The sequence below is a fragment of the Loa loa genome (genome assembly GCF_000183805.2).
Source record: "Loa loa unplaced genomic scaffold supercont3.22, whole genome shotgun sequence".
Taxonomy (NCBI): Eukaryota; Metazoa; Nematoda; class Chromadorea; order Rhabditida; family Onchocercidae; genus Loa; species Loa loa.
Window position 1 is genome coordinate 222468 of NW_018108202.1, and position 12018 is coordinate 234485.

At 29.2% G+C, this 12018-nt stretch overlaps 2 protein-coding genes across 2 annotated transcripts in view; one reads left to right on the plus strand and one right to left on the minus strand.

The window, feature by feature from the left end:
- Positions 1-1113: 1113 nt before the first annotated feature.
- LOAG_08675 (galactosyltransferase) lies at positions 1114-3860 on the plus strand (the record flags this gene model as incomplete). The annotated part of the gene is made up of 7 exons (XM_003144205.1): positions 1114-1254; positions 1479-1595; positions 2004-2188; positions 2738-2853; positions 3123-3231; positions 3403-3478; positions 3792-3860. The coding sequence occupies 7 exons, from the start codon at positions 1114-1116 to the stop codon at positions 3858-3860; spliced, it is 813 nt and encodes a 270-aa protein (XP_003144253.1).
- Positions 3861-4497: 637 nt separating this feature from the next.
- The window catches only part of LOAG_08676 (hypothetical protein), a gene marked incomplete at its 5' end in the record, with an annotated part of 9942 nt that continues 2421 nt past the window's right edge, over positions 4498-12018 (minus strand). The window contains 9 exons of the mRNA XM_020447764.1: positions 4498-4734; positions 5006-5203; positions 5389-5487; positions 6317-6405; positions 7049-7195; positions 7654-7736; positions 8940-9148; positions 9307-9383; positions 9432-9562. Coding sequence (XP_020302041.1) covers positions 4600-4734; positions 5006-5203; positions 5389-5487; positions 6317-6405; positions 7049-7195; positions 7654-7736; positions 8940-9148; positions 9307-9383; positions 9432-9562 — 1168 coding nt within the window. The 3' untranslated portion in view covers positions 4498-4599. The remainder of the gene's footprint in view (positions 4735-5005; positions 5204-5388; positions 5488-6316; positions 6406-7048; positions 7196-7653; positions 7737-8939; positions 9149-9306; positions 9384-9431; positions 9563-12018) is intronic.

A 12018-nucleotide genomic window follows, 5' to 3' on the forward strand; every position in this document is an offset into this window, starting at 1 on the left:
AGAAAAGAACAAAAAGGTTGAAATTTTCCAAAATAAGCAACAATTTTGCAACGACCAATGAAAAATGAATTGAATAAAACCATTAAATAAAATTGTACGACAAGTTAAAACAAAAGACGTCTTTTAAATTTACGAAATTTTGCTTATTTTTTAAGTTTAAAAATTTTCATAGAATCGATAGATACAAAAACTCTTCTAGAAAACAAGAATTCCCATAATTTGAGGTTTTTATTTAATAAAATCTGCCAAAATTTATTACCGAATCTTTTAGCAAAATAAAAAATGATTACAAAGTACATACGGAGGAAGAAGTGTTAAAAAGAGAAATGAATAATGAAACCATAAAAAATGGTTCAAGGTGAATTCAAAAATCAAACACTGCCGATGTTTTGGTAAGCTCAAAAAAATGAAAAAAAAAAAAAATATTAGCGTATCTTTCAAATGCTATCAAAATTCAAATGCAAAGAGATAAAAATGTCCTCGGAAGAGTAAAAAAAAGTTTGGGTAAAAAATATTTATTAAATTTCAAAAATGTTAGCAAATTTTGTAATTTCAAAATTTCTCCAAATCTATTAATATGAAGAAATTTGCTTTGATTTTGCAAACTTTTTCCGATGTGTCACCACTGATAAAAGATCAAGTGGTTCCTGACGACTTCATTTTCGCAGGACTTCAACATCAGTACTAGGATGGAATTTCTCAAAGCTCTTCTTGTTGTCATCTATCATCCATCAAACACCAGTATCACGCTTCATAAATCATAAGTTTGAAATGCCTTTCAAAACTGATCAATTTAAAAGGGAGGATCAAATGAATGCTTCGAATTTCTGTCCTACTTTTGATGAAATTACAAATTTCTGTTAGTAATTATTCTCAATGAATTTCTTATTTTGACTGTTTGATTGCAAGAAGTAAAAGAATAAATGGCGGAAGTGCTTTTGTCTTCTTATATCTTAGTGATAATTATATCATTTGATGGGCTCACAGATCAATTAATTACCTTCCATTATGGCAAATTTTTGCAATTTTCCTACTTCATCATACATAAATATTTTATAGAAAAGAATTTTCATATCATAAATGAGATTATCAAAGAGAAAGTTTACATTGATCATGCCCACTCTTTTAGCTGGATCAATATCAATGGGTGTATTACTGATAGAGAATCTCAAAGAGCAAGAGGTAGCTCAGGTACATTCATATATCATGCCTGGTGGTCATTGGAAACCAAGAAACTGTCTGGCTAGGCATATAGTTAGTTTTTTTTTCCCTTCCTCAACTACCAATAAATGTAATTTCACGAATATTTAAAAATAAAAAAAAACATATTTGGGGTTCTATAAAATGTCATAAACATATCAAAATTGCTTGACACTTTCCATCAAATGTTTCACGTGCGAGCACGTGGACGAATGACCGAATTGATGTTTCAGATATCAGATTATAGGAATATGATGTCAATTTGTAATGTTTTACAGATAGCAATAATAATTCCATTTCGTGATCGACAATCACAGTTAATTCGATTGCTGGACTTCCTGTTTCCAATTCTGAGACATCAGAATCTTGATTTTCGATTCATCGTTACTGAACAGGTTATTGAAGTTCTATTAAATCCTCATTAATTACTTCAAAATTTACTGTTTGTACTGCTGGCTTAGCGTAACTTATTCTGTTAAATTGTATTGTTTAAATTATGTTTTCTTTATTTATTAGTTCACCAAAAAAAAGAAAAAGTCAAGATAAGATCTCGCAAAAGTTAGGTCAGAAGTTATTTTACTTCTCTCAACAAACTATAACATATCTCGTTCAAGTTTAATTATCATAACCAAATCATATACAAATTCCAAATATCTTTGAAAATAGGAATGCATTAGTTCCATGTAAACCTGATGTATTCGATGTATTTCCAGACCGGAAATTATGTATAATTTGGCTCTAAACCACTGTATAGACTTACTGTAATTCCCTTATACCTTTCAAATATACTTGCTTTTTTTCAGTACGGAAAAGAATTGTTCAACAAGGGAAAACTAATGAATGCAGCATTTTCCTTTGCGGAAAAACTGCAAGTAGATTGTGTAATATTTCATGATGTTGACATGTTCCCAGCAGATGATCGTATTAATTACGGTTGTCCTGATACACCGCGACATATCGGGGCTTATGTTAACACCTTAGGTTACAGGTTACTTCTCTGAACAGATCTCCTCCATTTGATGCAATTCGGAATTGTGCACTAAGCATCCATTTATACTCTTACTGCTTTAAATTTACTGCAGAGACCATGACAGGACAAGTTTCATTTTGTTGAGGACAAAACAAAACCTTGCAAAAGAGTTATCATGCTACAAAGTTTCGAACACAGATTTTCTTATTTAGGATGCCTATAAAATATTTTCATTGGTATTTTAAAGTTTAAACTTTTGCATATTCAATTATGTTTTCGAAATTAGAATTTATCCATAAGATTTTAAACTAGTTTCAAGTTTGTCAACATGTTTCCAAATGTCCTCAAATGTTACTTTTCCAAAACTGAGCCCATATAGAGTAATTAAGTCTAGTCTTACTTTTAATCCAAAATTTTCTCAGAATTGAACATAATTCATGTAGACGTCATTTATTCTCATACTAAGACTTACCCAATCTATCATTATTGATCGCAGTTATCGCGATAATTTTAATGCACCAAAAAGATAAGCGATATATCATTAATAAGTTACCTCGGCAATTTCAGGTTAATGTATGATGAAATAGTCGGAGGTGTGCTTGCAATTCGTATGAATCATTTTCGTGCTGTTAACGGATTTTCCAATGAATTTTGGGGTTGGGGCGGTGAAGATGATGATATGGGTTAGGGTTAATTACAATAATCTCATTCATTTTGAAGAAATTACAAAAAAGGAACAATCTTTGGTCTTTGTCAAATATGGCTCTGTTTAATTTACATAATGAGCTATACGAGAATATGTTTTATTTTCATTACGAATGATTGTTTGCTAATTACAAATTATTCGAAATCTGAACTGAACTGAACTTATTCCTTCCTTTCTAAAGTTTTTAGCATGACAATTTGGATAGAATAATTGAGTAAAATGACAATAAAAGTTCAAATCTTCTAGGAATACGTATCTTAACTTTGAATATGACAATTGAACGACCGGATGTTCTCATCGGACGATATGTAATGTTACGGCACATCAAACGAAAAGATTCCAATAACCAGTTAATGTTAGTATGATTGGGTCATAGAACTTTAACTTTTATAAGAAAACTGCAATTAATGCAAAAATTACAACAAACAATGTTATTTATATAAATAACGCTATTGTAATTATTTAAGAATTACTAAATCTTTCAAATAATTAAAGGTAATTATCAACCGATTGAATTCACTTTTAGTAGACGTATGCTGAAAGCTTCTCACATTCGTATGCAATGGGATGGTTTGAAAAAGTTATCGTGGAGGGTTGTTGAGGTATACATTTATACGTAATATTACATAAACCTAAAATGCTTAATTAGATTTAATATAGGCTAATATAGCTATAGTGTGGATTTTATGTTAGAAATTATCGCATTACATTTCATTCACATCAACCGTCGCTGTAAGGAGATATAGAAGTGGCCAAAAGTAGCATTCCTCGAGTATTGTGTGAGCCAAGAATATGTAAGCCAAGTAAAAAGGCTCAAACACAGAGCTTCATCATTTCTTTTTAGTAGATTTCTGTTATTTTAGAAGTAAATCATTGCTTGAACTATCAATAAAATAGCAGGAATTTTAATTTCAGATCATTCGACGTCCTTTGTATTATCACTTATATGTTGATGTAGGTAAACCACCACCTGAATGGCATTAAAAATCCCGAGAAGTTTTTTTTTAATTCGACACTTACTCTCCTGTTCATTGTCTTCGTTTCACTTTTTCTACTTTTGCTATATTTCAAGTTATCATGAAGAAGTAAATTGAACCAAAGTTTTTTCTTTTCTTTTAAATAAGAAAGATTAAATCAATCCTTTATAAAATTAACTGTCTGTTTTGTATGGTAACAAAAAAGAAAATTCAATTCGATGATAAATTTATTAGGGAAATACTGCAATCCTCTTTGGATCTCATCATTTTCAATAAATTTACATTTTCTTTTCACAAGAAAAATTAATCTTTCACTAATTTGTGCTTTTTGTCGTTTTCCTATTCTGAATACATTGGCATGTTTTTGTAACTTAATCAAAATAATAATGTAACTTAACCGACTGTGATTAATGACACTATAATTAATTATTCATTGAAACAAAATTAAGTATATTAGGTATTTTTCTGAGCATATGTAAAGCAATGCTTCTTTCCGCTCGATAATAGCATGGAGAGATGTAAATTGGCATTTCTTCTTCTCAATTTGTAAACATCCAGTTTACAACATTTTTGAAATTTATTTTTCCATTTTGAATATACTGGCATGTTTCATAATTAAAGATGATGAGCTTAATAAAGTTACACTTAATTCATTGATTTATTGAAGCAAAATCGATATCGTTGCATAGTATATTCGGTATAAATGATGAGAAAGGAAAAGGTTGAAAGACGAATGTTTAAATTAATTATATCAAATAAAAAATTATGAAGATAATGAAGAAAATAAGAAAAATGATCGGAAAGAGCAAGCGTGAAACAAGGTCGATACCGTGATTGTGCTTGAAATTGGCGCATTTTGTATCATATGCAACTTCCACCGTCTAAAGATAAGTTATCAAAAGGTTATCAGAATTAATAATTTGATCCAACTGTTATTGATTTAATTCATCGTTGTAGATTTTTGTAATTTTCAGATTGTTTCAATCAGTTAGAAAGAATCGAATCGTTATTTCTATTTTTTATGTGATTTAAAAGTTCATAAAATAAAGTCCTAACGAAGGCTTGTAAAACATAATAAAGTTAATCTACAAATGAAAGCAAATGAAACAGATTGAAATTAATAAATATTTAAGTAGATATAAATATACTTACTTCTCTAGTGACAGTAAGAGGAGATTCATCGTCTTTCATGATCTTTCCATTTCTATACCGAATGGTCCTTCTTATTCCACAACAAATAACGATGAAATATTCAACCAATGATGCGAATGTCAAAAGAAGACAGAAAATAAGCCATATTTGTAAGCTACTGACACCATATGTTGATAGATTAGGCTGCGGATAGAATATCTATAAAGTATCCAAGTATAGGCCTGGATAGCAGTAGCAAAAGGTCGATGATTTTTATCACAGTTATCAATTTATCGATATATTTTAAACATCATTCAATGCTAACCTCTACAAATAACTGCACAATCATAATTGTAATCATGATAATAAGAGATAGTTAAAAATTAATTAAAATAAAAATTAACCAAAACAGAAGCAAAAATGAAGAACGGCACCGCAGCGCTGATTGTTCGTGGAACTGACCATGAACCATGGACCCAAAAATGAAGCCATGATGCTAATATCTGTAAGTATAATTCAATTTCAAAAAGTATATTAATATAATAAAGGAAATGGAACGCCAGCTTAATAATATTTTCAATTGTTATTTTTCGTAAAAATTCCACATTTTACCACATTTTTCAATTCCTTTTTTTTTTTTGTAAATCACATCTAGCTCTAAAAATGTGCTTTTAATTTTCATAAAGCACTAACATCCTTCTATTCGGACAAATTAATATTATTTGATCAGTCCATACAGTACCCCATAGATTTGTAAATAACAGAATTTCTTTTCATAATTTCGTCTGCATTTTCTCTCGGACAAATATAAATTGAAATATTTTCGGAACAAAAAAACAAATTCACAATGACTTTTGTTTAAATCAACGAAAGACTCTTTCAACCAAATGTGAAATTGTAATAAATAAATATAATTTATGAATAAAACAGCCGCAATTTCTTCATGTTTAATTTTTTGCAATATCTAGAAGAAAAATGGAATAATTTCAAATGAACTTAAAACATTGTTGGTATATGGAATATGAGAAATAAAGGTGAATTCAGAGGTTGTAAATTTATGAGAAAAATTAGAATTTTATGATTTGAACAAAAGTCAAAGATAAGATAACAGTAAACAAAACAACATATGCAAAGTATTAATTTCGCATAGTTGATATCCAACTGTCTAAAAAATTAATTGTCAATAGATATTAATTATTTTATCGATGGGCAGGTGGAAAATTTTGCATTAACTATTAATCAAGGAATAACTAATATTGTATAAATAAAAACTGATAACTTAATTTTCAAATTGCAATTTTCAACTATTAATTTTGAATTTGTAATGCTTACCAAAAGTATTGATGGAATGAAAATGCGCCAAAACGATTCGGACGAAGCACCAGTGAATGTTATGAGAACATCGATACAAGAATACATACCTAAAAAAGATTATAAGTATCATTTGATCGATGATCGATACCTTACTTCTTAATTCTCACAAATGAATACTTTATATTAGTTGCTAAATACCTTCGTGTAATAACGTTTGATCGTGCATTCAACGTACTTGAAAAAAAGATTCTCGGTTACTTACTTGGAAAAAAGATTTCCAAGTAGGTGAATGCACATGTTGTGTTTGCATGCCTAGATTAAGCTGATTAGATCAGCTAATAGTTAACAAGCCTAGATTAAGTTGATTAGATCAGCTAATAATTAGCATATCCGTTTGTTCATTCTCTTCGGAATTCATTTAGCTATTTCTCTAACCTAATAAAGCATTGAGGTCATATTCCGCTGAAATTAAGGTAAAAAAACTAGGCTATGGTAAAAAGGGGCAAAAAAATTAGAAATTAAAGGGAAAAATTAATTGAGGTAAAGAATTAATGTAAAAATTGAGCTAAAAAACGCTGAAATTGAGGTAAAAATTTAGAACTGTAAAAATTCCTGCAAATTATTGATTTAAAGAATTTCGCAGAATGAATGATTCCACAAAGTTCGATAAATTTTAAACTTAACTTCCGTAAAATTGCAAGAGAAAGCATACAAGTAAACTGAGTTCGTGAAAAATTGAACGAAGCTAACCGACTGTATAATTTCCAGCGCAATCTTCAGCAATTGCTTCTTTAAATTCATAGAAACCACTCAGCAATTCTTGTGATACTTCAACCGGTATCACTGTTGGCGGTGAATTCGCCCACAAATAGACGATGTCTTCAATTGGATATTTATCTGTAACTAGAAGAAGTTAACATTTAGATGAGTGGGACCATCATGAAATTTGTTGCGGTAACATCTAACCCATTGTTTTTAGGAAAAATTCATTCCTGTAACATATCCCTGATGAAATATCTGCGACATATCCGCAAAAAAGTCAATTTTCCTTTCTATTATTTTCCTTTGGCTCTCTGTTGTATATGATATCAATATGGTATAAGAAATATACAGGTGACACACAGATGATTCATTTGTGAGTCACTTGTGAAGAGAGGTAAGGTCACAAATAAGAAAAGTAATGCTCCAAATTACATCTAACAAATTAGTTCCAAAATAATTTCATTAGTTAAACGAATAAATTAGATTTAGATATACTAGTAAATGATATGAATCTATCTTGTCCTTTTTCATAATTGAAAAAAAAAATCATGAAATCATTTATTCTAGATATCTTTCATGAAAGATAAACATACAGCTTGATAATCTTAGTTTGATCATTCGGGTGTTCTCAAACGGATATTTGAAGCTGTATTCCACTGGTACTGTTACTGTACGCCTTCAATAATTAAAACCACAGTAATAATAAATGATTTAAGCATATTCAACAGAGCCTATTAAGGCTTTAGAAAGCATCCTCTAGTATAAATATATCATGTAAAGTAAATGAAGGCCTTGAACTAAATGCAATTACTTCCCAAATTATGTTCGAAGTTTTTCTAAATTGAAAATTATTGCCTTTTAAAAAAATGTTGAAGTGTTTTCAAAAGATTTTCAAAAAATATTGAAGTGTTCTCAAAAAAAAAAGAAATCAAAATTTTTGAGCTATAAAAATTTGCAAATTTTTTTATAATCATAAAATGAGAAGGGAATTGAAATTATCTATTAGGTGTTTTTGTTTTCTTCATCGGAAAAATTAAAGATTAGGAAACTTCCCACAAGTATACACCAATTTGTATAATTTATCTTCTAAAGGATAACTATACCATATAGTCGTATCAAAAGTAATGTCTTACAAAATTTCATATAACTCAGTTAAGAAATTGAGCTTTAAAATCCTATTCTTCTGTAACATCTTAACGATAACGTAAAAATCTTGTGAAAAATAACTGTTAGCAACTATTTGTTATGTATTACTTAAACATTTGCTTCAATTTTAATCAAAAGATTAACATTTTGTTATCATGATAAGGGAAAAGATATGATTGGCTAAGAGATGCAAAGCCCTAATATCTTTTATTTTACATTTCCCTCAATGAAATCATTTTGCCAGAAAAGAAGGAAAAAAGCGGAGATCCAACTTGACATTTGCAAAAATAGTAGTTCCCATGTTGAGTACTTACAGGTACAAAAAAGAGATAAAGGTTTTCTAATGCCCTGAAATGAAAATAGATAAGTTAAGTTTATTGTCATCTCAGACCGCAGTTTAATTTGATGACAGATTTGAAACATTGAAACTTTAATTTAAACATTTAGGCTCAATAATGCTTGTTTTTAAACTTTATCATCATTATTCAAATATCGGAAATTTTGGCTAAAAATATTCCTTCAGCTAAAACATTTGTAACAATGGAAACTAACTAATTTTTCTTATTCACCAAAAATTCAAGTAAAGGGATCAATCTGACAAGAATGAGAAAATTAAAGTTTACTCAACTTTAACTTTTTAAATGATTACAATGCTTAATGATTTTTGTGCTAAATAAATGGAGGAATCATTTCTGTTTTATAATGTTTGAAATTACTACAAAAGGATAATAACATTTCGGAAGATCGAACATATCCGGTTGGTTCAACAACCGTCCGTTGACGTTTTTCATGATTTACATCGTGAGCATTCGAGAAGTACGTATCAGGTATCCAAATGTGTCTATTTTGTGGCACGACCACCTCTTCAATTCCATCTCTATCATCTATTTGGTATGCAAGTCTACCATCTTCCCATTGCTGTCGTAGATATAAATCGACAACCTGAAAATTTGTAAAATTGAATTGTTCATAAGAAGATAAATTTTATTTTCATTTAAACAATGATTTCATTAGAACTTAGAAATCAAATGATAATTCTGATCAATAAGCATTAGATATCATTGTTGAAAGAAAAAAATAATAATAATAAAAATATAAACCGCTTGGTGATCGTGCCATAAGATGCGGTTGATGAAAATCGATGCGATAACAACGATTGCGGAATGATCGGCAGATTCTGTAAAGCATACAATGAATGGAATTAAATAAGACTTAAGTGGACAACCCCTGACTGGTGGTCGTGTCTGTGGATCGTATTCCGAGAGGATCCTCGACAGCACCTGCGCCTCGAGACCAATTTGACGTGATCGTAACACTTTCGGTGATTGTCCACGTACTGATACAATCATACCAATGCTGAAAGAAAAAAAAGAACTTTTTTGAAACTAAGTAATAAATAAGAGGAATAAATAAGAATAAATAAATGAACGAAGTTTTGCAATTGGATGAAACATCCCATTGACAGATTTAAAAACTTGATAACAAAAAGATTTATCTGATATGTCGTTTTTAATTTTGACGCAGCGTCAGATATCACCAACATACGCAACCTATGCAAGCTTATCAGTACTGATAAAGTATAAACTTGTAATTGCCATCAATGTTCAGTCTAATGTGTGCAAGGAAAAAGTTTTGAAAAAGAACTGCTTAGATTTAGGAATAAATGTTTGAGTTATTGACTTTGGAACGAAATTCAAAGGTATCATTTTCTTCGTCCTACCTCTCTTTTCCATTTTCTTGACATTTATTCATTTCGCTTAAGGTATTTTCATTTATCCTAAGGTGCAATAAAGGTCATTATGCAAAAATCATTTGATGAGATTTATAAATCCCAATTAATGAATCATGGAAAAAGATTTTGTTAAAAAGAATTTCACGGCGGAAAAAAAATGGGAAAAAAGTTGAAAGTAGGAATGGGACGAGATGAATTACTTTTACATACTTTGCTTTTTTGTATTTTATAAATCAATTAAATTTTCCATCTATTTCATCATTCATATTATGTGGAAAAGTTAAATTATTTTTTAAAAGATTCGTGTGTTAACAACTAAAAGTTAATTTGGGACCTAAATTTGAAGAAAAAAAAGTTAGAAATCCCAAAAAGAATATATTCTCGTTGAGGCGCATAGTTGATTGTAAGTCTCTTACATTTCCGCATTAAAGCCATAATCGTATTTATTGATTTCTCAATTGGGGAAATTTTTGATGAGAAGTATAAAGTTTCCGTAAAAGTGCGATGATATTCATTATTTTAACGATAATTTGGAAAATTTCATAACACAAAGAGTTTCGGAACAAAAAAAAAAAAACAATTTGAAAACTGCGATGAAAATTTCGAAGCACAATTTTGCAATGTAACCGGTCATAGTGATAAATTGAATTTCTAGGCTAAAAACATATGTGATACTTTGCATTCTTTGCTTAAGTTGACCGTGTCGCACCAAAATGTCATCCTGAATCAGCTTTATAAGATGATACCACCTTATAAATGATAGTTGACAATGAGTAATTCGAAATTTTCATTTATTTTTTCTATCTTTTTTTTCTTTTTTGTATTTCTTTTTTCTTCATATTTTGTTCGATGAAAGCTGTCGCGTTTGACAGTGACTTGACAAATATCTTAGCAAGTTTTAGAGGAAATATTTGATGTATTGCCTGCATGAACTGAGCTATTATATAAAATCATACCATTTAATAAAGAATTTTTAGACTTTAGGGTAACAAAACAAATAATATCTAACTATATAGTAATTGATGGTAACATTATCATTGTTATCACTTATCCTTATTACTATCATCATTATTATAGTGTTATCAAATTACCTGTTGTCATTGCTTATTGTATCATTGAATTGCCATCTAATCATTATTATTTTCACTATTTTGAGTGATTAATTTTCGAAATGAAAAAGATTTCATTCTATTCAACAAATATGAAGAAATCTTACCAAAAAGGAAGGAAAAAGATAAATAAAAACAAAAAGTAAAAAGAAAAAAAATGGAATCTCGCAATATTTGCATTATTAATTCACCCAAGGATGCATACTATTTCTCGGTCGTCCCAGTAAAACAATGGTGAAGTCTTCTGATAAATATCAATGAGATTTTCACTCTCATCAAAGAAACAATTTTATTCGATTTCAAAAGATTTTTAATGAATTATTTCATTAAATCAAAAAATAACAATAATATTTTGGAATGCAAATGGAAGTTTAGATTGGATATCAAACAAATTTAAAATATTGCAAAAAGTTCGGAATGTTGACAAGCACTTGGAAGCTTAAGTTTAACAGTGCTTAATCCGAATGACCCTTCCAATAAGATCTTTCAAAGTACTTAAAAAAAATACCTGAAAAAAATGAACGATAAAAAGAATATTTCAAGCATTGACTGCCTTTTCGGATTATTCAATGTTGAACACCTTTCAAGAACATAAAGATATGAATATGCATGTACTTATTGAGAAAGGTCAAATTATTTCATTTTTTACGGAATAATTTATAAATGTTAAATAGTTAAAATCAATCAGTGATTCATTCATAAGAAATAATTTCTTTTTTGAAATTTAAGAATGAATAAGTAATTTTGCTTCTATTCAATTAAATGAAAAGTAAATTGAACGATTGCATAATTAAAAATTCAAATATGTAGCATAATTTGGTAAGATTCTTCGGTGACAAAGATAGTATGAAGATGGATCAGTTTGAAATGTATGTGAAACAGGTTAGTGCTATGTAAAATTCAATTCTTCGTTATAAAAATTGCCTAGTTTTGGGAGAGAGAGAGAGAGAGAGAGAGAGAGAGAGTAGTAG